This window comes from Centropristis striata, chromosome 7, assembly GCF_030273125.1.
Source record: "Centropristis striata isolate RG_2023a ecotype Rhode Island chromosome 7, C.striata_1.0, whole genome shotgun sequence".
NCBI lineage: Eukaryota > Metazoa > Chordata > Actinopteri > Perciformes > Serranidae > Centropristis > Centropristis striata.
The window spans coordinates 32,723,580-32,749,996 of NC_081523.1; the positions used below are offsets into that span (position 1 = coordinate 32,723,580).

Consider the following 26,417-nt stretch of genomic DNA (forward strand, 5'->3'; position numbering starts at 1 on the left):
CTGTCAGTTTCAACTGTGAGGAACATAGTGAGGAAATGGAAGACCGCAAACACAAGGCCAGAAGTAGTAGGCCAAGAAAAAATATTGTAGAGGCAAAGGTGAAGGATGGTGAGAATGGTCAAAGACAACCCACAGACCACCACCAAGAACTACAACATCATTTTGCTGCAGATGGTGTCACTGCGCATCATCCAACAATTCAGTGCACTTTGCACAAGGAGGAGCTGTACGGGAGAGTGATGCTGAAGAAGCCTTTGCCACAAACAGAGTCGCTTGAGACATGCAAAAGCACATTTGAACAAGCCAGCTTCATTTTGGAATAAGGTGGTGCGGACTGATGAAACAAAGATTTAGTTATTTGGTCATAACAAGGGGCATTATACATGGTGGCGAATATAATAATCTTGAGAATAATGTTATACAAACAGTCATAAAGTTGAAATAACGACCCTAAACACTGCTCAAAATCTACTCTGGCACCCATGCAAAGGAGCAAGTACAATGTTCTGGGATGGCCATCCCAGTCCCCAGACCTGAATATCATTGGAAATATGTGGGATGATTTGAAGCGGGCTGTTCATACTTGGTAACCATCAAACCTCTATCCAGAATCCAGAAACTCATTAGAGGCTATAGGAAGCGTCTAGAAGCTGTTATTTTTGCAAAAGGAGCCTCTACTAAATATTGATATGATATTTGGTTGGGGTACACAATTTTTGCAACTGTCAAACTTTTGTATACCACTGTTTATAATTTTCTTGCCTCACAGCAAGAGATCTGCCAGTTCGCTTGCGGCTCCTCTGTGTGGAGTTTGCATTTTCTCTGCGGATCAGTGTGGGTTCTCTCCGGTTCCTCCAGCTTCCTCCGTCAGTCCAAACACATGCAGCTTAGGTTTAATTGGTGACTCTAAATTGCCTATGGTAGTAAATAAGAGTGTTGTCTGTCTCTAACTGCCTGCCCTGTTATAGTATGGAGTTTAACCATGGTGTACCCCGCCTCTAACCCAATGTGTGTTTGGATAATGGATGAATATATATAAACATAAGCAATGTCACTAAAATCTCACCAATTTCAGGCACAGATAAGGCCACTGTCATGGCTACACAGACAAAGAAGGCAGGTAGGAGGATCTGAGAGAAGAGGCCCTTGGTGTTCCTCTTGGCACAGTGGAACCTCTTGATAATGAGGCCATGAAACTGGCTTAGCTTTAACCACCAACCCTCCAACTTGAAGCTGCCCTGCCCCTCCAGAGCGAATGTCTCTGGTGATGAGGGGTTCTCTGCCTCCCCTTGAGGTGAAGAAAACATCAGAAGAAATCAATTAATTAAGTTGAAAAGAATGTCTGGATGTTTCTGCAGGGGTTATAAAACACATTTTTAGTTTAATTCAATATTACACTCACCACTGTAGTTAAGCTTACTTTACTTAATATGGAAGTCAGATTGAGGACACAACCTCTTTTACAAAAAAACCCTATGAACAAATAACACATACAGCATACCAACAAGCAGAAAGCAGTTATCACCGACACAAACATATTCATTGAAATGAAAAAAAGTTTTTCAGGTTTATGTGTCTCTACTCAGAGTTGTTACCAGAGACTTTTAAAGCTAGACTATCCTGTGATCCTGTGTCATGATTGAATTTAAGTACTTTGAGTTTGACTACAGATGTAAAATATTTCTTCCCAATTCTTAACTTGGAAAAATAATTTTGAACCGTCTCTTGCAGTATAAACTCCAGCAAAATTCATTTATTTTGTGTACCTACAAAAAGCAAAATATTCTGCAATGCACAGCAATATACGTACACACTAGGTTTTTTTTGCTTAGCCAATTGAAAACTCAGGTTTAACAATTTGTACAATTGGTTATGTATGCACTATTATGCTGTACTGTATCAATTAGATCCCTAGCGTCATTGGCTACTACCTCCATTGCTGTTTTGTTGTTGGTTCAGTGACTGGGAAAAAAGTACATTTCTGACACATCTGCTATCTAGTTATCTTACCCCTCAAGCTGGCAGAGTCAGACTCTTTTCCATTGTCAAAGAGTGGGCAGTAATCTCCATAGAAGTCTGTGTAGAGTCCACCCTCATCCCCCCTTACTGAGCCAACGGATGAGGAAGATTTCAGGGAGGATTGGCTCTGGCTCAGCCTGGAGCACATCACCAGATTACTCAGCTCCACCTCCAGCTTCTCACTTTCCACTGACGGTCCAGTCTCGCCCTGTGCCCCCCCCTGACCTCCTGAATCAATTGTGGATTTCCCCACTGAGCTGCCCCCTGGGGAACCCTTTATGTCTGCCATAAAACAGAGAGAGAGGGAAAAGATTATCAACTCAGTCTGAAGCATATCTAAAGTCAGAGCTGAAATTCAGATGAATTTTGCGGGATTGTTCGACAACCCATTAGTTTGGTCGATAGATATACTGGTCGATTTAGGCACAAAAACAACACGGTAAAGGTTGGAGAAAGAATACTACTTTGGATTATTGGGCGGTCCAATATTGTTGAAAAAGGCATGACTAATTTATGAAAACTAAAACTTTGTGATAGTGTTAAGCTATCTGGAGACACAGGAGGAACAGGGAAGGAACAGGGTCTCACCAGCATCGCTGTTCTCCAGAGACTGGTCCTCTTCAGACACTTTGAGGAAAACTTCCTCTAGGGTGGTGTCCATCACCCCGAAGCTGGTCAGAGATAGGCTGTTCAAGCTCTGCTCTAAAGCCTGGAGGCATGCACAACAGAAAAGAATGTCTTACAATGTCAAATTACTGTCCAATGTATTACTTTTCTGTCTTCACAGAGACCATCTTATTAATTATTTACTGGACGATAAGTAATAATGGAAGGGGAGGGCCTCTATGAGGATTTTGTGTGTATGTGTCTTTGTACCTGGAACAGCCTCTCGAAGCAGCCCTTCTTAACAGCCTCAAAGGGCAGAATATAGGACAACTCAGTGTTGGTGTCAGACACCAGCAGGCAGGACGCCACAAACTGGTTAATAAACTGGGTGACCTGAGCTTCTGAGCAAGGTGACAGAGAGGAGGATGGCGACACAGATGACGGATGCTGCAGCTGGCTGCCCTGGCCTGAAAGATGAAAGTAAACCACATAACATGTTGGATGGATGGAGCAAGGGAGGACTGGATGGTTAAAGAAAAGTTTAAACTAATGTTCTTTTTTTCTGAAGTATTAATATAACATGTTTTTCAATAACAGTTACAACACAAGATACACACTCAGTATTCTCATAGGCAAATAGAAATTCACAGAATGTTGGAATCTGTTTAACTTCGCTTTTAGATTCCAGTAAAGATGATATCTCTGATGTCCATTGATAAACATTTACATATCTGCTTACAAAACAGTTTCGAATCAAATCAAAATTTAGACTCTTCAGTATCAAAAGTTGATTGCTGTATACATCCATGGTTATAAGAGTATAAACAGGAACTGCAAGGATTGACTGTAGTTCACAGCTTATTGACTGACTCCATGGCAAAATTATATTTTCTGTTTACATCACCCAAGACATGACGGGAAATACAAAGAAAGTTCAACATACCTAAAAAATCGCAATCATGCTAAGTGCTCACACAACGATGTTTTTAGACTTTTAATCTAGCCATGAGCATGTTCATATAAAAAGTGCAGCAATAATTGTATAATTGAATAATAGCAAACATAGACAAGTCTGTTCGCAGAGCAACCGGTACATATTTATGAACTACCGATATTTTTTAAGTTTAAATCTAATAGGATCTGTGCAAAATTCTGAATGTAACACTTATATATTGTAACTTATATATATCGTCTGATCAGAGGCTGTGCCTGTTCCTTGCTTGTAGGTGTGGGGGTTCAGGAGGAAAAGACTTGGTTTCTGATGAAAATCAACATGTTAAAGCAAAACTTCCTATTTTTCAGATGGTCAGTTAAACATAGCTTATTAATAATAAACATTTGATTGAAAACTTAGCTTAAACTGGTGTTCTTGAGGTCAGTGTCTCAAACTGGTTGACTCCAGTGTCTCTGTTGGTTCTTTGAACCAGAGATCAGGGGCCCCTAGCCCTGAGAAGAGCCATTATTTATGAAGGGGCTCAAGTTGTCCTAATTGGCACTCGAACCTTCTGGTTTTTCCTCATTGATTATTTCCCGTTCAGTCATAAATGGACTCAACTTCTATTAGTGCACTGAATATGACGTCAGCAGTTTCTACAAAGGTTTTAGATTTAGTTTTTTTAGTTTGTATTTTTACCATTATGTTATCACGCTACATGCATCTCTTTAGCTTTACCTGTCTCCAAAGAGACCCTTTCATGATCCACCAAGGTTCATGGGATCTTCTATGAATAATAATGAAATTTTTCAACAGAATTAATTGGGAAGTAGGCGATGCTTTTATATGTGCTAATATGTCATTTTGAACATGCTTTGAAGTTTGTTAGGTGTGCAGCATAAGTGACCGTGAGGTTAAATCTGAAGTTACCTTGCTAGCCAAATACTGCTTTATAGTACAGGCATCTCGTTGATAAAATGTATTATTATTATTATTATTATCATTAAGTACTTTAAGTAGGTAAGAGCGAGGAGAGAAGAGGACACACACACAAAACCCAGAAAGCAGGCAGGAAAACCCTTCATACCATGACACAAGTGTCTAGATTAGACATGTAGTGACTGAAAAAGGGGCTAGGGTATGAAAAGTTAAAGCACCCAATCGTCAACATTTGCTCTTATGAATTTGACTGTAAATCTAACTGAAAACAATAGGAATTAAAAACTGCACACACACCTCTACCTTCACTCTGCTTTTTGACCAGTGTCAGTTTGTATCCATCTCCATAAGTGCTCTTCAGGAAAAGTGGCGAGCCACAGCACTTGAGTTTCCCATGTGAAATGATGGCGATGCGATCTCCCAGAAGGTCTGCTTCATCCATATGGTGAGTGGACAGCAGAATTGTGCGGCCTGGGACAGAGGTAGAACTCACACTTACAGACATACAGCAGAAGGTTTGCACTGTAATTATCAAACAAAAAATAAAAGGACAGAATCTGCAACTATAATTTGACAACTCATTTTTTGACACTGATCAACTTGATGCAGACTTTATGCATACAACAGACAGTGGAAGTCCGACCCAGGAAACCTCATCCTCTGCGATGAAGCAAAGTAGGTGAATGCATTTAGAAGAGTGCTACAACTTTCTTTTATTCCAAACTAACTGTACTTTAATAAAAACGCTTTTAAATATTGTTGGAGAATAAAAACAAGGATGTTCTATGATAATGAGCCTACACTCACCCTGTTTGTACTTGAGGATTAGGTCCCAGATGGCCCTGCGAGCATAGGGGTCCACCCCCGCTGTGGGTTCGTCCAGGATGACAGCCCTGGAGCCTCCAACGAAGGCTATGGCCACAGACAGCTTCCTCTTCATCCCTCCAGACAAAGTCTGCACCAGGCTGTGACGCTTGTTGGATAACTCCAGATCAACAATCATCCTAACACACACACACACACACACACACACACACACACACACACACACAGCAAAGAAAAAACATATTAAGCATTAAGCTCAATAAGGACATTGCAGCTAATAATTTCAGAAATATTGAACATATTCTCTTTTTTTCTTCATTCAAGTGAATGGGGATTATGGAAGAAATGTAACTCTTTTGACACTTTTTCATGCATAAATTATTTATTCATACTTCCAGCTAGAAAAGTAAAAAATTGACATCACAGACTGATCCAACTTTTCATCACAGCAACTCATAGTGTGTCTTAGTAGTGTGTATGGCCCCTGCATGTCTGTATGCACTATCAACAAGTCTGAGCAAGCTCCTGATGAGTCAGCGGATATGGTGTCCTGGAGGATCTTCTCCCAAACCTGGATCAGGGCAACATTGAGCTCCTGGACAGCCTGTGGCGGAACTTCACGGCATCGGATGCACTCACACATAATGTCCCATAGGTGCTCAATTTGATTAAGGTCAGGGGGACGAGAGGACCGGTCAATGGCATCAATAGAACTGCCTACACACTCTGGCCACATGAGGCTGAGCATCGTCCTGCACCAGGAGGAACCCAGGGCCCACGGCACCAGCTTAAGGTCTGACAATCGATCTGAGGGTTTAACAGCAGTCAGGGTGCCGTTAGCTATGACATGGAGGTCTATGCTACCTTTCAAGGTATACAAGATAGGCCTTTCCAGACCATCACTGACCCACCACCGAACTCGTCATGCTGGATGATTGTACAGAGAGCATAATGTTCACCACAGTGTCTCCAGACTCTTTCACGCCTGTCACATGTGCTCAGTGAGAAGCTGTTCTCAGCTGTGAAGAGAACGAGGAGCCAATGGCAGACCTGCCAATTCTGGTTTTCTCTCGCAAACGCCAAACGAGCTGCGTGGTGCAGCCCCTTATACCACCCTCATGGAGTCTGTTTCTGACAGTTTGGTCAGAAACATGCACACTTTAGCCTACTGTTGGTTATATCGTAAGGCTCTGGCAGTGTTCCTCCTGCTCCTCCTAGCTACCTGTCCTGCTGCTGGGTTCAATCCCCTTCTACCGCCGTGTCCACCTCTCCTTGTGTAATGGTCGACCCCCTGGTATCTCCTTCATGCTCTTGAGACTGTTCGGGGAGAAACAACAAACCTTGTTGCAACCATACGTATGGATGTGCCATCCAGGAAGAGCTGGACTACCCGTGCAACCTGATTGGGCTGCTGCCTCATGCTACCTTTAAAAAACTCCTGAAGATCCATCTCTTCAGAGAGCATCTTCTCTCCTAGCTCCACACGATAATTCTACTCCTCAAAGAATTGTCACTAGCACTTATTGATGCACTAATAGCTCTTATTGCACTATACCTTGATTGTTTGCTTTTACTCTTCCTGTAAGTCGCTTTGGATAAAAGCGTCTGCTAAATGACTAAATGTAAATGTAAATGTAAATGTACCAGTAGTGACAAAGACACTAGCCAAACACAAAACTAGAGAAGAATCAGTCAGGAAGGATAAGGAGAGAGAAATTGTTAATGGCCACCACACGCAAAACCATTCGGCTTTTGGGTGTTGTCTTGCTTTTCCCTCTCCATTGCAGCTGTTGTCACTTTGAAGCAAAGCTGGTAAAATTGATTCACAATCACTTGTAACGACAGATTGATGTCCTTGAAGATTAGCTGACAGTGGTTAGACTGCAGGCCAGGAATTATATAATACACTGTTCCATTGTATTGAAGGCATGTGGTTGTGTTTGGTTGTTTTTTTAATCATTTTATACTACTTATGTACTACTTTTGTGATCATTATTTGTCATGTTTTATTGCATTTGTCTGATAACCACTGTCAAGAAATGAGTTTCCAAAAACTAAGTGACTTAAATGCAGAACACTTGTTCTTACTTGTCCATCTCCTTGCGTATGTCTTCTTCAGCCATGCCTTTAAGTCTGGAGTAGAACCACAGGTGCTCCTCCACACTGAGCTTATCAAACAGGACATTGTGCTGTGGACACATGCCCAGGTTCTGCCGAATACGCTCCATCTCTGTGCGGATATCGTGACCATAAATAGTAGCTGAGCCGGAGGTGGGCGGGAACAAGCCTGTCAGGATGGACCTATGACAATTTAGTGTAGGCAGACAGTAGAAGTAACACTGGTAAAACAGTCAGGCAATTTAAGAAAGATTTGAATGTTGTACAGCTCTATATATATTATTCTGTATGGAGCTCATTTGATGCTTTTTGAATAAAGACATGCCCTCATGAGAGAAGGAGGCAGGTCAGGGTCCTGTACTGCAAAGCAAATTCAACATACTTAGGGGTCTTTTCATTATCTGGCTTCACTAACAACTTAATTCAGGCAAAAAAAATCCCATTATGCTAGCTATCAGCTCGGGAAGTTAACCCAGGTTCTCCCCATTGGGAGACCCTGGGTTGAGCACAGCAAAAAATTGTGACTGTGTATTTGTATGATTATTCTTAGAACGCCCACACACCCAGAGGTGCTTGGAAGTAGAACATATAAAAGGCGAAAAAATATATAATAAGATCTTCAAAAGAAGTTGAAGTGTCACTGTGTAGTAATTAAATTAAATAAATGACAGCTTCTAGTGTGTCGACTCGTTGTTTCTTACAATATCACTTCCCCATAGGATATGATTAGATCTGAGTGTAGTTAATGTATGTAAGTTAATGTATTCTTTTGACATGTATGATCATTTAAGCCTTATTCTTTCAGCTGCAACCCAGCAGTGTGAAATAGGAAGCAAAAAAAACATAATTCTACGCAGTAACATAAAAAGATAAAAAGTGAACCACCGTGGTAGGACAGAAAACCCAGTGTGAACCCTGAAGGAACCTGTCTAATAGTGCAATAGCTGAAGAATAAAAACACAGGGTGGTCAAGTGAGACTGACCTTCAGCGTTGATTTATTATGACACACATGCATAAGCACACACACTCAAGTCTCCCTCACATGGTTGTGGTCTTGCCAGCTCCGTTGTGTCCCAGGAAGGACACTACCTGGTTTTCATGTAGGTTAAGGCTCAGTTTGTTGAGGGCAAGTTTGCTGCCAGTCTTGTACACCTTGGTCAGCTTGTCTATACACACCACCAACGACAGGTGGCTCGGCTCCTCCTCTATGCCCCGTGTCTCCTCTGGGTAACAGTAAGAAAGGATGAAATTAGTGGTGTACAAAAGAGATCACTTAAACATGACAAACCTTTCTCGATGATCCAATTCTACTAATTTTATAACCAAAATGGGATTTTGGGAGATAATCTGAATCTGGTGGAGCCAACCATTCAGGATACAAGATACGGAAATAAAGCCAATCTTCAACATACAATTAGTAGCTCCAGTGCACAATCATGATTGACGAAGAACATTTTAATTTCTATCCATCAAAATTACAAAACAAACATATTTCCACAAAATGAAAGCAAGGAAACGCCGACTGGAAAGACTCCAGATTAACAGTTCACGTTCAAGCCTACACAGACCACCTTCAACAATAAGAAGACGCTCCCAAGCGCAGCCCCGTCCACCTACTACTCCCACCTCATTCTTTCTGTCCCACAAACCCAAAGGCTCTCTTCTCCACAGTTAATAAACTTCTCAAACCCAATGACAACACCTCCTCATCCTTCACAGCTGATAAGTGCCAATCATTCCTTTCATTTTTTTCAAAACACCAGTTGACACCATCTACAGTAACCTCAACACCTCCACACCCACCTGCCCATCTCACTTCTCCCCTCTGTCCCCTGCACAACTGTCCACCCTCATGGCTGGCATGAAATGTTCCACCTGCACTATTGACCCCATCCTATCTAAACTCCTAAAGGACACCCCCTGCCATTCCCTCACTAATCACTGCAATCATCAACTCCTTCCTCAGCACTGGTTCTGTCCCCCAACCCCTCAAATTGGCTGTCGTCACACCCATCCTCAAGAAACCTGGTCTTGACCCTGATAACCCCAGTAATTTCAGCCCCATCACCATCCTCCCTTTTCTGTCCAAAATATTGGAACGTGCTGCCGCCTCTCAGCTGAAAACCCACCTCACCTCCAACAATCTGTACGAAGAATTCCAATCCTGTTTGCCCTCACAACACAGCACCGAAACAGCCCTTCTCCGTGTCTCCAATGGCCTCCTCCTCTCGTCCGACTCTGGACATGTCAACATCCTCATCCTCCTTGATCTCAATGCGACTTTGACACAATTAAACACACCATTCTCCTCTCCCGACTGCACCTCCTCCACCGTTCCTCTCTCCATAAGCAACCCCAGGGTTCTGTGCCTTGTCCCATCCTCTACATTTTCTCACTTGGCAACATCATATCTCGCCACGGCCTCCGTTTTCACTACTACGTCGACGACATCCAACTTTACATCTCCACCAAAACCATTTCCAATGCAACCCACTCCACGCTGACCAACTGCCTCACAGACATCAAATCCTGGATGCAAACAAACTATCTTCAACTATCCATCCATTCATCCATCCATCCATCCATCCACCCATCTTCCTCCGCTTATCCAGGGCCAGGTTGCGGGGGCAGCAGGCTAAGCAGGGCATTCCAGGCGTCCCTCTCCCCAGCCACAACATCTAGCTCCTCCTGGGGGACCCCGAGGCGTTCTCATTATCTTCAACTAAACTGCGACAAATCTGATTTAATAATCAAATCCCGCACCAAACCCACCCACAACTTCTGCCTCAACCTTCACAACTCCTCTCTGACCCCCTCTCCATAGACCCAAACATACACCTTGAACTCATTTTTGACAGCCACCTCACCTTTGAAAGACATATAAGCCAAGTTACCAATCTTGTCTTCAGCTCCAAAAAATAATTTGTCTGTACCAGATTTCCGATGGTCCATAGCACAAGCCTGATCCTCCTCCATCACACTGAGCCTGGCAGTCCCGCCTCCACAGCATGGCCAATCCCAGGTCTCGACACGGCCACTGCCTGACCAGTAGGACCTCTGCAGGGGGAAGTACCATGGGCGTGGCAGTCCATACATTCCTATAATAAAGGGAAAATATATTTTATTCAGTCTATCTGAATAAGACAAGTGTTGAAATTGAAGAACAGGATGGTGGGGATTCAAAGCATCTCCTACCTGGATGCACGGCCTCTATGTACCAAGTGAGCACACCATACACACCAGCATCGATGATGAGCATCATCATGGATAGACCCAGGTTAAAGTCATCACCTTCTACCGGTGACTGGCTGATGGTCCGCCACTGGATGCCAACACCTGCTACCTCATACAACGCAAAATACTTGGAGCCCAGTCCAAAGGCTGTGGTGGACATCAATGACTGGAGGAGAGGATGAAAGAATGGGTTGAAGAATGTATTTACTTAAGTATCATCTTACAGTGACGACACATCTAGCACATTTTACAAACAGACAAACATTTGGATTCAAACGAAAGGTGGGAACAAAGAGAAAAGGCCTTACAGCAATGCACTTCTCAAAGGCAGTGATCTTATCATGGGCCACCTCCTCTCTGATGGCCACATACATGTAGGGCACATAGCTGAGGAAGTAGATGATTCCTCCACAGGCTGAAGCCAGCTTGGCCTTAGAGTAGATTACTGACACCAAAAAACTGGAAAACAAAGGGAAGTTACATGGGCCTATCAATTTTTACATTTGTCAAATCTCATATATTGTAGGAGTCATGAGTAATGGAGTAATGACCTCAAGTCACACTATAATACACACACACTATAATAACTTAAAATAACTTAATAGCAGCATATATATATATAAGGGCGATGTACCAATTTCTGTGTCCGCCATCCTTTGGATATCTATCCATTGGATAGAAAAAAAAACCTCACAAATTGCCACAGCTGGTAAAATAAGGAACTGAACGGACCCAGGGAATATACCATGTCCAAGAAACACACAGGAAAAGTCAGAGGTATGGAACAACTGTTTCACTTTATGAGGCTACATGCACAATGTAAATATAGCCTGTTTGTTCTGCTGACACCCTTAAAGATTGTCAGCAGACTGAAGAGAAATGTCCACTGTGTGGTATAATGTAATGATGACAAAACTCATTGATTTTCAGTATTTAATTGACAGTGATAGTTTTATGTTGTTTAACGATTTTTACAAGGTGTTTGACACCATTGAACATTTTTGTTGTACTTCTTAATATAATAATATATAATCATGTTAACACAGACATAATTCTATATCCCCTATATCCCTGATCCATGGATTGAACTTCAGAATCAGAGTTCTTAGTGGTATTAGACAGGGGTGCCCAGTTTTTGCAAAATTATTTATTTTGGAAATGCTTGTCATTAATAATCCCGAAATAAGGCTTTTTGACAAGGAATCCAAAATAACTTTGTTTGCAGATGAAAAAATAAATCCATGGTAGATAACCATCATACATTTTAGATTTTCCCCAAAGCATCAGGATAGCCCTAAATATTAAAGATTTGAATTACTTCCTCTTCCTATGGTCCAGATACCTCTATTGCGTTAATCAGGGTTGAATCTGAAGTGATATATTTAGGAATAGTCTCATACAGGGTATATACAGAAGTGAAATTTAATACCTTTTAATACCTTTTTTAATACCTTCAAAAATATTTTTTAATACCAACACAACATTGATCTGCATCTGTAGTGGCAAACTTTTTAACTAGTAACTAATTGCTATAGTAACTGATAACTGTCTTTTTTTTTGTAATACTTTTCTGTTGAAGTAATGCTTTCAATTCAAATCAAGTACCTAAATAACAGTTACTTCATACTTCTTACTTTTATAGCAGCACTGACCTAGACACAAATGTTTGCAATCCAACCCTAACCAAAGACAAAATGTTTTTTAATTGTTATGTGTTCTCCACCGCTACACCCTATCATTCTTGAGTATCTATCATTCTTTCTCAATGAAGGGGCACAAAATGATGGTTTAAAAAAGTTTAAAACAAAAAGGACTAATATAATGAAAGAACTTGTGTAAAAAGTCAAAAGTAAAGTGACGAGGAAAGGAGTTTCAAATTCCATCATGATGTAACTAGCAACTAATTACAACTGTAACCACAGAACTGCAGTGTTTCCTGTATGATTTTTTTCATCAGCTGGGGTAAAGGGTTATTTTTCCCCTGGATGGTGTGAGCGTGTAAATATCAATCAGCAATTTAGAAGGTATAGAAAATGACACTCGACCGCAAAACAAGAGTTAGAGCCAGTGCTTCCCACAAGATTTTATAAGACTATGATGGGGGTTAGTCAACAAAGTAGGGGCATGCTCCCCCCTAGAAAATGTTTGCCCTGAAAGCCAAAATTTGGTGCCTATTCCATCTTAATCATTGCACATTTTAATGAATCAATGTTAAGGAGAATAAGGATTCCTCTGTTTTATTCAAGGCTTCATATTTTGACAGTCTTCTTGTAAATTTTGTGGTGGACTCTGCTAACACATCCACATGCTCTTATTTTGAAAGCTACATGTTTGCTTTCATTTTGAAGGTGGGTCTAACACGTTCTTACGGTAAGGATGACTGGCCGCAGTGTGATTTGTTCTCTTCCAGTAACGTTAGCTAGCCATCTACTCTAACAGGTAGTCTGACCTCACTCAGAAACTCCTGTGATGCTAACAGAGAGCTCGCGCTGTTGCGGTTGTTATGAAATCACAAGTGTTTGACGTCCTGGCACTGCTCCAGACGCTTGTTCCCGCGGCGAGAGCGGAAGACTGTTCACTGTTACAGAGTTAAAAAATCAGTTAAAAAATAAAACAATCCCCTATTCTGAGGTAGCGGCAGGCCTAATATAGCGGCGGCGGGTCGCCGCCACCAAATGAGTATAGTGGAAACTCCCGAGAGTATGCTGTGTGTGGCTCCCGTTGCGGTCTTTTGGACAGTGCTGTCACTGGCACTTAGCGGCGGATGGTTCGAAAAATGTAATACCTCGACACATGACGTTTAATACCTTTTAATATTTTTTAATGACCTTATTTTTTGCCTAATTTCATTTACTACCTTTCAATACCTTCTAAAACCCTGCGGCAACCCTGTTATAATAGTTCTAAAAATTAAGGGATTCAAAGTGATTTCAGTGGAACTAGGAGATCTCACCAGAACATGATTGTAGCCACAGCATAGATGCTGAGGAAGAGCCAGATGATGAATGGGTCGCTGTGGAGCAACACCCGGCCATATTTCAAGATGGCCGTCAGAGCGGTGACAGAGATTGACAGTTGGACAAAGCCGGTGATAAACCAAGCAACCCAGTGGACAGCATTATTCAGACCCATCATCTTCATCACCTGTGGAAGAGGCAACAAGTGTTAGCAGCTAAGTTAGCGATTCCTTTAGCAACAAGTAAAGCTAATGACAAAAGCAACCACATTTGCTAAGTGTGAAGACTAGAAAAGCCACCTTTAGCATAAGGAACCTGCATGGCATAATAAGTGTCAAACTACTAATACATTTATTATGAGTGAGACCTCACTTTAGAATGGGGAACATATTCTGAGTTATAAAGACTTAAATTATTAGAGTTATTTGGACACTATTCACAGAATAGACCAAATGTATTAAGTGTTATCAGGGTATAAACAGAAATACTTAAGTTGAATTTAATACCTTTTTTAATATCGACACAATATTTTTTAATGCCAACACAACATTGATCTGCAACTGTAGTGGCACGCTTTTTAACTTCAGTGTTGGGAGTAACTAATTACTGCATATAGTAACTGATTACTGTAAAAAAAAAATACTTTTCTGAGTAAGTAAGTGTAGTAATGCTTACAATTCATATCAAGTACCAGCAACACTGCATGTTTTTGGACTGTGGGAGCAAGCTGGAAAAGAGCTGGAGTCGAACCGGCGACCCTCTTGCTCTGAGGCAAGAGTGCTAAACACCACATCACTGTGTAGCCCCAATATATAATTTAACCTTAATATAAAAGTTTTACCAACTATTTTGATAAAAATTGTTTTTATATTGTTTTAATTAAAACACTACTAGAATAGAATTATTCATTATCATGACACACTGATACTAATACTAGTCCTTCCCCACGCTGGCTGTGTCTCTCAGCCCCAAGTCAATTGGTTCCAACTGAATATATAGATCTTTCAAATGTATAGTTTCATTTTTGAAAAAGGCTCTTTAATATATTAAAACGGAAGGACACTGTTTGTTTGTCCTTTAGCAAACATTACTCAAAAAGGAGGATATCATACATTTGTTGTACAAAATATTAGTTAGTAGAATACATTAATTGTTGGGTCTGTAAACTGGATTTGATTTGATTTGATAGGAAAAATACTGAACATCATCTGACTTATTGTCTTATAAAATGTTAATAATAGCTATGGTAAGACAAGAAAACACCAAATATCAAACTGAAATCAACTAATGTTGGATTGAAGTCTGATGACAGTTATAAGATGATACAGTCTAACCTCTTTGAGCCGGTGCTCCTTCTCAGCCACAATATGCTGAATCATCATGGCTACTGAGTAAACCCAGGAGATCACCATGCACAGAGGCATCATATGCTCAATCACAAACAGAAAACTGAAACAGAAACAACAGGGCTCTCAGTTACATTTTCTCACACAGTGTTTACACAGTACTTCAATATTCACAACATGTATGAGATTTTTTTTCTTACTCGTCTCTGGTGTAACATGGGTAGGGGAACATCTGAACGTAGTTACCAGGCTCCACCACATCATGGCCCACAAACGTGTTGATGATGGCTCTTTCTATCATATCTGGAAGAGAGTGAGAAAGAGTGAAATTAAGTCAGAAAGAGTTACTAAATGTGTCTGCATTAAACTTTCTGCATTCATTCATTTCTGCATAATTCAGGAATTATATAACTTTATAACTTAATTGGCAGCAGGACTATCAGATACAGATACAAGCCCTTTTTTGTCTCCATTCCTGTTCACTCTATACAACTCTGATTTTCAGTACCAGTCTGAATCATGCCATCTGCAGAAGTTCTCTGTTGACTCTGCAGTGGTCGGGTGTATTAGATATGATCAGGAGTGCAGGCAACTGATGGACAGCTTTGTGGACTGGTTCAATAGGAATCACCTGCTCTTTAATGGGGATAAGACCAAAGATATGGTGGTCGACTTCAAGAGGACGAGAGCCATGACCAAGCCCATAAGCATGATGGGCGAGGAGGTTGGAGTTCTAAGCCACTACAAGTACTGAGGTGTACACTGGAATAACAGACTGGATTGGAGTACCAACATTGACACTGTGTACAAGAAAGGGATGAGCAGAGGAAGCTCTGATCATTTAATGTGTGCAGTAAGATGCTGGAGATCTTCTACCAGTCTGTGATGGTGAGTGCCGCAAAAACTGATTCATCAGGCTAGAAGTATCATTGGCCAGAACCTGGAGATGTTTGAGTCACTGTGACCAGGAGGTCACTGAACAAACTGCTCTCTATCATGACAATCCTTCTCCCCTCCTGCATAACACTTCAGGGACAGCGGAGCTCATTCTCCAATTAATTCAGCTTCAATGTCACAACATCGGTTTATGTCTGTCTTACCATTCAAAAATGGACTTACAACAGCTCACCAATGTGTAGCAGATCATCTCACCACTGTGTCACTGTGTATATATGTAATGTTTATATCATGTCAATACTCTTTGCACAAGTCTATCTTTTGCACAAATTCATATGTATATAGGGTGTAAATTTCATTTTGTTTTTATCTTCTCTTCTGTACATGTAGATTTATTATTATCATTATTTTAATGTTGCATATACCTATATATTCATTTTATGTTACTCCATCTACTTTTCTTTTTGGTGCTATCAGCAGCCACAGTTAATTCTTTGTGAATTTGCCCTTGAGTTTTTTTTAAATAGAACAACAGTTGCAAAATGCAATGCAAATGCAAAAAAGTATGTATCAAATCCAAAACCTGTTAAACCTGTATTATAAATACACATTTTCAGTACTTAGGATGCATTGAATTTCAGCCACTTACCTTGGATCCAAACAAAACCGTAGAGGAAGTAAAATATCCCCCCTGTGTTGGGCCCTGGACGCCAGTAGGCCCGTCTGATTTCATTTGTCTTCTCAGTAAAGCTGGAGTTTTGTCTAATTTTGTATAGAACATGGGGTGGCAGAGAGCCATCTTTGTCCGTCTGGAAAATCACACCTGGAAAAAAAGATTATATTTTAAGCAAGTAGAGCCTGGTGGCTCAACCAGCTTATCAACTTCATAAGCCCCTTTGACAACCCTTTTCCCACTGCACCAAAAACCCACTAAATATTTTGCCCTAAAAGCCTAAATTTGGTGGCCTCTCACATTCTAATACCACTATTCCATCTTAATCTTTGTATACTTAAATTAATTATTGTAAAGTAGAAAAGGGTTCTTCTGTTTTATTCAAGTTGTTCAAGATGTTCTTTTCCAGAATCGTTAGCTAGCCAGCTAACGCCAGCTCTAACAGGTAGTCTAACCCAGGCGGCAATCTCCGTGCCTGAGCATGGAGGCCAATCAGGAAGTGCCTGCAATTCACCGAAAATTCCAGTAGGGGGTGCAGAAAAAAATCTGCCCATTCATTTCAGTGCAAAATTTGAAAACTTCTCACTTGATTTATTACCTCAGAAATTTTTTTCAGGACAACATTATGGTCTCAATCGGTAGTAAAAAATCATCTTCAAGAAGTTCAAGACAATTTGATGTCAATAGTTCTAATAATGGCTCCATTTAGAAGAAAATAGAAGATAAAGAATCGTATGATTTGGGGCGTGGCTACAGGTCACTGACAAGGCAAGCCGTCACCAGGAGAGAAGCAGAGCAATGCGTATCCACGGCAACGTGTCAATAAAGTTATATATAACGTATAGAGATAGAAAAGAGGACGTTTACCGATTTGGTCTCATAACTTTGACCCTTTCAGACTGTATTTTCACTTAATGACAGTTTATTTGAACGTTTTGTTCAGTAAAAATGTCTTGTTCAGCGTTTGGTTGGACTAACAGATACTCCAAGGAGTCGCTGCTTAGCTTTCTGAGGTGAGAAAGATACATTTTGTTTTGGTTTTTTTGCTAGCCAAAACAAACATCCCAGTTAATGCTCCAATTAATGCTAACATGAATTAGCAGCGGCTTCTCTCAGTCGGGTTGCCGGTGTAGAGAGGCGTGTAGTCAGTGTCGTTCCCTCGCGCTCCGCCACAGTCCAATTATGGTCTGCTCCGCGCATCTGAAACAAGATGTCGACGCAAGATGGCGACGAGTGTAACGCTGAACTCGAGGCTTCCAACGGGCAGTCCACAAACCAGTGGGTGACGTCACGGTGACTACGTCCATTATTATACAGTCTATGGTCTAACCTCACTCAGAAATTGGAGTAATGCTAACAGAGTGCTCGCACTGTTATGGTTGTTATGATATCTCCATTCGCCCATCCCCGCTCACAGTTTTAGTTATTATAATCATTCTCTTAGATTGAGGACTGGATTAAATGCCCATATTGACCCATAGTTATAGTGCCACCTACTGATAACATGAAATCCACCTGATGCAACATAGATCATCTGATTTACATGACATTTACATGGTGTTGTCTACACATGATAATCAGCAAGATGATGTATAATTTTCTGATCTTTAGCGCCACCTAGTGGACACTGAGGAAGAAGATGGACTTTCCATAAGCATTTGTTATTTTTTATCAAGTGTGGAACCCTGACCTCAAACTACGAGAGAGTAATAACTCACTGGCAAACACAGACACGTTGTCCTGGTAGGCCTGGTTCAGGGTGTAGTTGACGATGCTTTCCTCATCAGGAAAGCCCTTGAAAACATCAACACTAACCTGGAAGCACATTGCGAAAACACGAATCATGTTCCACATAAGAAATTGATTACAAATGGGACAAACTAAATTTGCAAAAAAAAGTGATTCTTGTCCTGATATTGTTACTAAAGAACAGTTCATAATGGTGCACAGCGTGAGTGGAAAGCCAATTGCAGTGTAACTCCAACACTTTCTGATGAAGTTCAAATTTGTATCTCAGGTCCTTGGAGTAGAGTACTGGTACCTGGAATTGTGGGAGCCACTGTACCACACTACACTGACCTTAGACATGAAGCGCGTCCAGCCGCAGGCAGCGTTGTCGATGGTGTCCAGCTGATCCAGCAGGGTGGAGGTGTTAGGAAGACTGTAATTTCCCTCCTTCAGAACCTGCATCAGCTCACTGTCTGTGCCATTCAACAACTCAGGGTGCTGCTGAAGCTCCAAAGACAGCTGGAGGAAGTGGAGAAAACGCAGGAATGAAGGCTGGTGATGAGTTTTCTGTTGTGTAAGAACTTAAGTGGAAAATATTAACACACTGATGTTTTATTTTACATCCAGATGATACTGCGTCATTAATAATGAAGATGCATAAAAATTGCTTGTATGTAAGTCTACCTGCTGTAGCCACACCAAGTGGTTGTGCAGTTTTCCCTCCTCCAGAAAGGTCCTGAGCTGGGCGGAAATGTTGAGCCAAACCCAGGTGTAGTGTGTCACGTTACCAACGAATGCAAATGTCTCATTTGCCTAAATGCAGAAAGTTAAGTTTTTTTCTGTTACATTTTGTATGATTTCAGCCATTTTTTCAGAACAGCTTGTCCTTTCTTCCTCTATCTCCTCCTTCTATGACTCCCTCCATCTCTCTGGTCCTCTGATAATGCTTTGCTGGTTTTCCCCCCAATCCAGATTTAGGACTAAGGGAGACTGTGCTTTTGCAGTTGTGGCTCCTTAACTTTGGAACTCTCTCCCTTTGGTCTTAAGATCTGTGGTCTGCACTAAAAGCAGGTTAAAGCATCTGTGTCATTATCTACATTTGTTTTTCTTGTGTTTGATTTGTATGCATGCTTATGCTCATTTTACTTTTATTTTTAAAGGTGCTATGTAAAAATAAACTTACTTATTTACTCTCATCCTTCTACACTATTTCTATCTCCACCATATTCAGATTTGAAAAGAGATTCACAGAGCTGATGCCAATAGTCAGTCTGTTCTTCTCCACAGATAATCAATTAACATTTGAGGCTAAGAGAGACCAGCAGCAACATGCTACTGAGCCATATTAAGCATGAGGCTTCATATAATTGCAGCCTGTTGGACAATGCATGATTCATGTCTTATACATGGATTACAGAGGGTGAAACTATTCCCACAGTTTACTTCATGGTTTCACATAATTCATGCTGGGAGTTCTGGTTGCAGCTCCTGGCCCTGTGTGTCTTAATGAGGGTATATCTTGTCTTTCTTCTCTCAAGAAAAGGCTAAAACTAATAACTCTACCCTGTCTCTGACTCTCAGCTTCAAGACCACTGATTCAAACTGAAGATGTAAACCTTAAAACCAGCAGACAATCATTTAAGGATAAAGGATAATTTCCTTTAACATTGAGCAATTGTAGTTTTTAACCATTGTTACTCAAACAGGAGAAAATAGTGCATTAAGCGGATTAATACACATTTGGTACAGTTGTAGATATTTCTGGCAGCAGGATAGTGTATGTGGGACAGATTCAAAATGAAAGTAAGCATGTCCATGATCATGAAGGAACATGTCACCCAGTGCAACAGTGACATTGACATTTTTTTACTAGTGTTTGGACAACAGTGGAGCTATATAGCACAGAGGAATAAGATATATCAGGATATGGTATACAGATGTAATACATTTTAAAGGGATCAGCTCATCAGGATTTTTGAAAAGAGGGGAAATTTAAATTTTGGCCAGTGTGTTTTTTGGAAATGTTTTGTGCTGTGCACTCTCCTGGCATTTTCTTATTCAAATGGAAAACAATCTCCAACATGTGTTCTTAATTCAAGGTCCACTTATATATTTTTATCCAAGCATTCAACCTCATGATCTGTATCATCAACTGACAACTGCTAAAGACTGTGGGATGTGTCGAAAAAAAGTTACTGACTGTGGACTTAAATTACTGTGTACTTGCCTTCTGAATCACTTTATCCACCTGGGATCCAATGGGAGAGTATAGGATCTTGGGATTTGTAGTCATCAAGTGAACCAGAAGGCCCAGGTTCCTCTGCTCTTTGCTGGTGAATCCCAGAGAACTCATATTTCCCTGTTTCAAAGCCTCTGGCTCAATGATCCTGCAACAAGAGCCATGGGTTGAAGGCCATGAACTCCATGGGAATTTCATCTGGAGTGCATATAACTTCTGTCACAGCTTTTTAAAATGTTTACCTGGCTTATATCTTATAGTTCCCAGTTTACAGTTTACACCTAACTTGAACAGCTGCAAAGATTGTATTAATAATATATAATAATAATAATAATAATAATAATAATAATAATAATAATAATAATAATAATAATAATTATAAGGACTTCTTTTGAGTTTCTCAATGTATGTGTGATCCAACAAACAATGCAAAATTGAGGCAAACACAAAACAAAATGAGGACACATTATTTAAGATTGTTTGACACAACAATGCAGTTCATCCATAACAGTCTAGTTAGAGGATAACTTCAGTTTAGGAATTATTGGTCCATTTACTGTAGATTTAGCATTTCAATATTTTGCAAACACCAAGGTAATTACTACAATTTGAGATGAATATACAGACAGGAAACAGCAGAATTCAGGCATGTTCCAAGCACAATCCAACAAGTAACTGTAAAAAAATATTTTTTCAGGTCAACTTAAAGTGAAAATACCTGAAATGTCAGTAAAAACAATGTTAATTACAAAATTTCCGCAGAAATTTACAAGCTTTACAATTTAGCCACATAGTTACTTTGGAAGGTCTTTGAAAAGAAGCCTTGTTCTGTGTTTCCTGTTAAGCCACAGTCAGCTCTCAGGCTTTTCTTGGACTAAACTACTAAGATATAGTTACTCTGTCGGGCTTTTTTATACTTAACTATTAGACCTCCTTGCTTTGTGGGGCTTTTATTTTAAAGGCCTGGCATATCCTTACCTGGCTCAATCCTAGCTGGTTGCTATGGAGATGAGTGCAGCATTAGAGACTGGAGAGGGGACGGGCATAAGGAAATTGAATGGAGAGTGCACCTCTCAAAGTTGTATTGTTTTTTCAAAAACGGCGAGTCCTAACAACAAAATATTACTATCATGAGGCTCTGATGAATGTGTTGATGTAGGTGTCATGTCTGTAGTAAAAAAAAAAAGTGTAAGCAAGACCTCAGACTAGAAAACTGTCTTTTTCTGTTCCTTCAACAAATGTCTTATCCACGTTAATATTATCTCAGCAACAAGTTCATCACAAATTATGCATCAAAACGTAGGGAATGATAGAGAATAGTGTGCTGAGTATTTTCCATGCCAAATCGCATTTCCATTTCGTACAAATGGTCATACAAAAAAAAAGAGTTCTGTTTAAATGAATGGAAGATTGAAACACCTTTTGGGCTGTGCCAATTCACTATACTTTAACGTAGAACATTTTTATTTAATTTAAGGTTTAAACGAGTCACAAGACTATGGCCTATATTTGATATGTTCAGGTCTGGACTCTCATCACACATTAGAAATTTGGGGCAGATTGGACAATGTAGGCTGAAGTTAAAGCAGCTTCCTCTTCATGGCTAGTACTCAAAATTTGCTGCCACGTCCCGCCTACATACTTTGATAAGGAACAAAACTGTAAAAAACCTTTAATCACAAAGGTCTCAAGATAGTACTGACCAAGTTTGAAGTTGATTGGGTTAAATCTCTAGGAGGAATTAATTAAAGTACGGAGCCTGGAAACGGCCCAAGTACCTGTTTGTTGAGTACTCAAAATTCGCTGCATCACCAGAGCCATACTGCATGATAAAAATGCACAATCTTTACAACAATTCGTCAACATCATATTAGTGTCTTATTGTTTTAGTGTACTTTGTTGCTCCTTAGTGTTTTTGTGTACTTTTTTTGTTCCTTCGTGTCACATCAACACTTTAAGCAAGTGTGCAGCTATGGATGTTCATATTGTTTTTTTTTAGTTTTGGTGCAGCTTAGGGAGATCCGTTCAACCTCGTCTCCATTGTTTACTCCCGGGATCAGCTGTTAGCCCTGCACTACACACCTCTTCACTGTGAGGAGCGGCTGGAGATCCCTGAGGAGATAAGGTGAAGAAGGAGAGGATGCAGAGCGGGAGTGAAGCGCAGACAGTGGAAAAGACGGTATAAACCATGTTTACTGTCTGTCATCATGAGGAACGTAAATCTCTCCTCAACAAGATGGAAGAGCTAATGGTGCTAATCCAGCTGGAGAGAGTACCGTGAATGCAGCCTCATGTGTTTCAGATATGGCTGAATCAACTTTCTTCGGGCTCACACATCACCCTGGATGGATTTCAAATCGTATAGGCAAACAGGAAAGCAACAGAGAGCGGTAAGAAGAAGGGAGGGGGAATCCCTGTGTTTGTGAACGACAGATGGTGCCACCCTGGACACATCAGTGTAAAGGAGCAATGCTGCACCAGAGACGTGGAGCTGTTAGCGGTGAGCATGCAGCAATACTACCTCTGAGGGAGCTTTCACATGTTGCTGTAGCTGTGTACATCCCACCCTCAGCCGTTGCTGCTGCTGCTGCAGCTACAGCTACACATCAGATCCACACTGTTGTCTCCCAGCTTCAAAATCAGCACCTCCTCATCTCTGGTGACTTCAATCATGCTACCCTGTCCTACTTTGGACTTGGTTATATGTAAACATCAAGGATGCATACACCCCTTCCCCCTCCCCCCGCTTGGTCACTCTGATCAAAACCTTGTCCACCTGGTCACAGACTACACCCCTGTGGTGAATAGACAACCACCTGTGAAGAGGTCTGTGAAGGGGTTGTATGAGGAGACCAGTACTAGGCTCAGAGACTGCTTTGAGGTAACAGACTGGGAAGCACCCTGCAGCCCCCACGACAATGACAATCAACAGTTTCACCCGCTGCATTTTGGATTATATTAACTTCTGTGTGGAGAACACTGTGCCCTTCAAGTTGGTACAGTGCTTTCCCAACAACCTGGCCAAGGCCCTGCTGAATAAGACGAAGAGGGTCTTTAGATCCGGGGACAAAGACAAGCTGTGCAGAGTTCAGAAGGAACTCCGGCAGAAAATCAGAAAGGGGAAGGATAGCATTAGGAGGGAACTGGAGAAGCGCTGGAGCAAAACAACACCAGGGACGTCTGGAGAGGACTGTAGAACATCTCAGGCCATGGAAAAGGAGTTGGAAGAAACCATGTCAGCAGATACAAGGACTGGGCAGATGAACAGTTTTTCAACTCATGTGATTCTGCCTCCTCTTCGTCCCTCACCCATCCTGCTCCCACTTCACATCTCTCCTGGCCAGATCCCCCTCCCCCTCATTCCTCAGCCTGCTATCCTCAACACTGTGCAGACCAGCTGTGTGGTGTGGTCATGCACTTTTTCAATCTGAGCATGAAACTGGAGAAAGTCCCGGCCCTGTGGAAAACCCCCTGTGTGGTCCTGCTACCAAAGACACCGCGCCCCAAGGAGCCTTACCACTTCAGGCCTAATGCCTTGACCTCCCCCCTGATGTAGACCATGGAGACGATCATCCTGAGACACCTGCAACCTCTGGTGAGCACACAGCTACCCTAGACTTGCTTACTAGCCTGGTATTGGGGTGGACGATGCAGTAATCTACCTGCTGCACCTGGAGGACAGCGGAAGCACTGGGAGGATCATGTTCATTGACTCCTCCAGTGCTTTTAACACTATCCAGCCATCACTGCTCAGAGTGAAGATTGAAAGTGTGGGAGTGGACCAACATATTGCTGTTTAGCAGCCTAGTTCAGCGAGTGTCAAAGAACTATGTATAGCGTCATCATGGTTGACACCCTGTTTATTATGGTTCTACTTCTTGTACATGTAAGGCTTGTTTTCAAGGTCTGTGCTTACTGGAAGGACAAAGGACTGGGGAAAAGAAGAAGTGGTGTGTTGATAGGGCCCACCTTTATGTCCCACGGAATATGGTGTGCAGGGTGTTTATTTATTTTTTCCTGATCTCTGCAAGATTAGGCTGCGGTTCTACCCAGTTCAGCTACTCTACACTATATAGAAGTAGGCGGGCTAGGTGTACTAACCTGTAGCTGGTCAGGATCAGTGTGATTGGGCCAATGTTTTGTCACGATTGGGCGTTCATTCATTGGGCTCCACCCAATGTACCCATGGAGTCTAGTAAAGGGTGGAGCTTGTGTGAGATAAAACAAAGGCTATGATATTGTAATTGTAGTTCTATATACACAAATGGAGCCCTTTAGCTCTGCCACTCACTCAAGAGGTATAGGATGCCAGAGAGCATGTGCGGCCCTATATACTGGGGGGCTTTCACGTATTAGGGTAAGCAGGCCCTTTATGCAAATTATAGTGGCTAAATATGTGTTCATGGTTAGAGGAGAGTAATATCCAGCAGAGGGCTCCACCTGTGCATATAGAACTAGGGTTACAATATTGTAACCTTCGTTCATCAAACAGACACACAGTAGCCATCACTATAATCCAAAACTGACTGACTCACCTGTTGTTGCCACACAGAATTGGTTGCAGTCCGGCCCACAGTTGTACAAATGCTGAAAACTGAGAGTGAGGGTTCTCTTCTGTCCCTCCTCCTGATCCCTCTGCTCCTTCCTCCCCCTCCTCTCTTGGGATGTCAGTTGTGTTAGGGCCCCAGGTGGTGGCGTTATGGGGCCCTCTCATGTTTGTGGGGGAGGATGGGGTCCGACTAGTACAGGCTCCTTTGGGCAGCAGGCGGGCCAGGCCAGAGAGCAGGTCCACATCCTTGAGAAGCCTCTTTACATCAGCAAGGTTCTTCAATAAGATCCCAAGGTCGGACTGAGAGAGAGGAACCAAACAGATGGGCTGTTCGAGGTGAAGCTGGTGGGACAGAGACAGAGAGCTAGCGAAAAGTATAATGCAAATAAATATAATAAAATGAATAAATATAAAAACATGGAATTGTCATCAGCAAGAGTCATCTGCTGTGCTTTTAGCCAGATTGATTGGCTTAGCTGATAGTGGGACTACACAGGTTTAGATCATGTGTTGACTTCAACCACTATCAGTTTCAGATTTGTTGTTGTTGCTTTTGAATGCCAAATAAACAGCCTCTAAAGACTGCAGAGGGACTTCAGGTTAGCTATGTAGGAGAAAAGACGTTGTCCTCAGGTCTCACGATCACATTGTCAATTTTATTACCTTTACATCGGACATTTTCACTTAAAACTGTCACAACTTGTTACAAACATGCAGGACGCCTTCTGTCACTGAAATGAGCAACAAACAGAATAATCCCAAAGCACAAGCCTCAGTTTAAACACAAGTAAGTGCTAGCCTAGCAAGCAAACTTTCAGCTAACATGGCAGCTAACCTACCTAAGATGCTGAGGATGCGAACGGATTCTCAATGAAGCAACTGGTGGCTGAATTAACGAAGCAGTGAGCCAGTCTCATTCAGGAATCGTTAAAGCCACTTCAAACAGCAGTGGATGGCCTTTGGAATACGTTCCAATTTCGCCTCACAGCTACGAAGACTATCGCAGGAGGATCATTTTGAGCGGCTGACCACCATTTTTTTGACTGTATGCACTTCAGTAAGACCAACTTGAGAATGTGCAAACAGATGATGAGTGAACTTTCCCTCGAACAAACTGAAACAGCCACACCCTTTGAGTTTACGGCTCTGGAACTCTTCGGCCCCTATGTCATAAGGGACACTGTAAAACGAAGATCAAGGATGAAAGTCTGGGGTGTTGTGTTTAGCTGTATGGCATTGAGAGCAGTACGTGCAGATCTTGTGGAAGATCTGTCGACGGAAGGATTCCTGGCCTCCCACCAACTTTGTTGGCGCCAGGCCAATGTTACAGGAGCTTTATGAGTTCCTAAGTA

General features: G+C 41.6%; 1 protein-coding gene across 1 annotated transcript in view; it reads right to left on the reverse strand.

Moving 5' to 3' along the window:
- Positions 1 to 26,417, reverse strand: part of abca2 (ATP-binding cassette, sub-family A (ABC1), member 2) — an 81,460-nt gene that overhangs the window by 26,344 nt on the left and 28,699 nt on the right. The window contains exons 8-27 of the mRNA XM_059336419.1: positions 25,052 to 25,407; positions 20,505 to 20,664; positions 18,962 to 19,090; positions 18,629 to 18,796; positions 18,268 to 18,364; positions 16,526 to 16,699; positions 15,180 to 15,282; positions 14,968 to 15,082; positions 13,630 to 13,820; positions 10,985 to 11,135; positions 10,638 to 10,842; positions 10,376 to 10,540; positions 8,485 to 8,665; positions 7,412 to 7,624; positions 5,306 to 5,502; positions 4,796 to 4,969; positions 2,896 to 3,092; positions 2,608 to 2,728; positions 2,011 to 2,301; positions 1,067 to 1,288 (exon numbers count right to left, since the gene is read on the reverse strand). Coding sequence (XP_059192402.1) covers positions 1,067 to 1,288; positions 2,011 to 2,301; positions 2,608 to 2,728; positions 2,896 to 3,092; positions 4,796 to 4,969; positions 5,306 to 5,502; positions 7,412 to 7,624; positions 8,485 to 8,665; positions 10,376 to 10,540; positions 10,638 to 10,842; positions 10,985 to 11,135; positions 13,630 to 13,820; positions 14,968 to 15,082; positions 15,180 to 15,282; positions 16,526 to 16,699; positions 18,268 to 18,364; positions 18,629 to 18,796; positions 18,962 to 19,090; positions 20,505 to 20,664; positions 25,052 to 25,407 — 3,610 coding nt within the window. The remainder of the gene's footprint in view (positions 1 to 1,066; positions 1,289 to 2,010; positions 2,302 to 2,607; positions 2,729 to 2,895; positions 3,093 to 4,795; positions 4,970 to 5,305; positions 5,503 to 7,411; positions 7,625 to 8,484; positions 8,666 to 10,375; positions 10,541 to 10,637; positions 10,843 to 10,984; positions 11,136 to 13,629; positions 13,821 to 14,967; positions 15,083 to 15,179; positions 15,283 to 16,525; positions 16,700 to 18,267; positions 18,365 to 18,628; positions 18,797 to 18,961; positions 19,091 to 20,504; positions 20,665 to 25,051; positions 25,408 to 26,417) is intronic.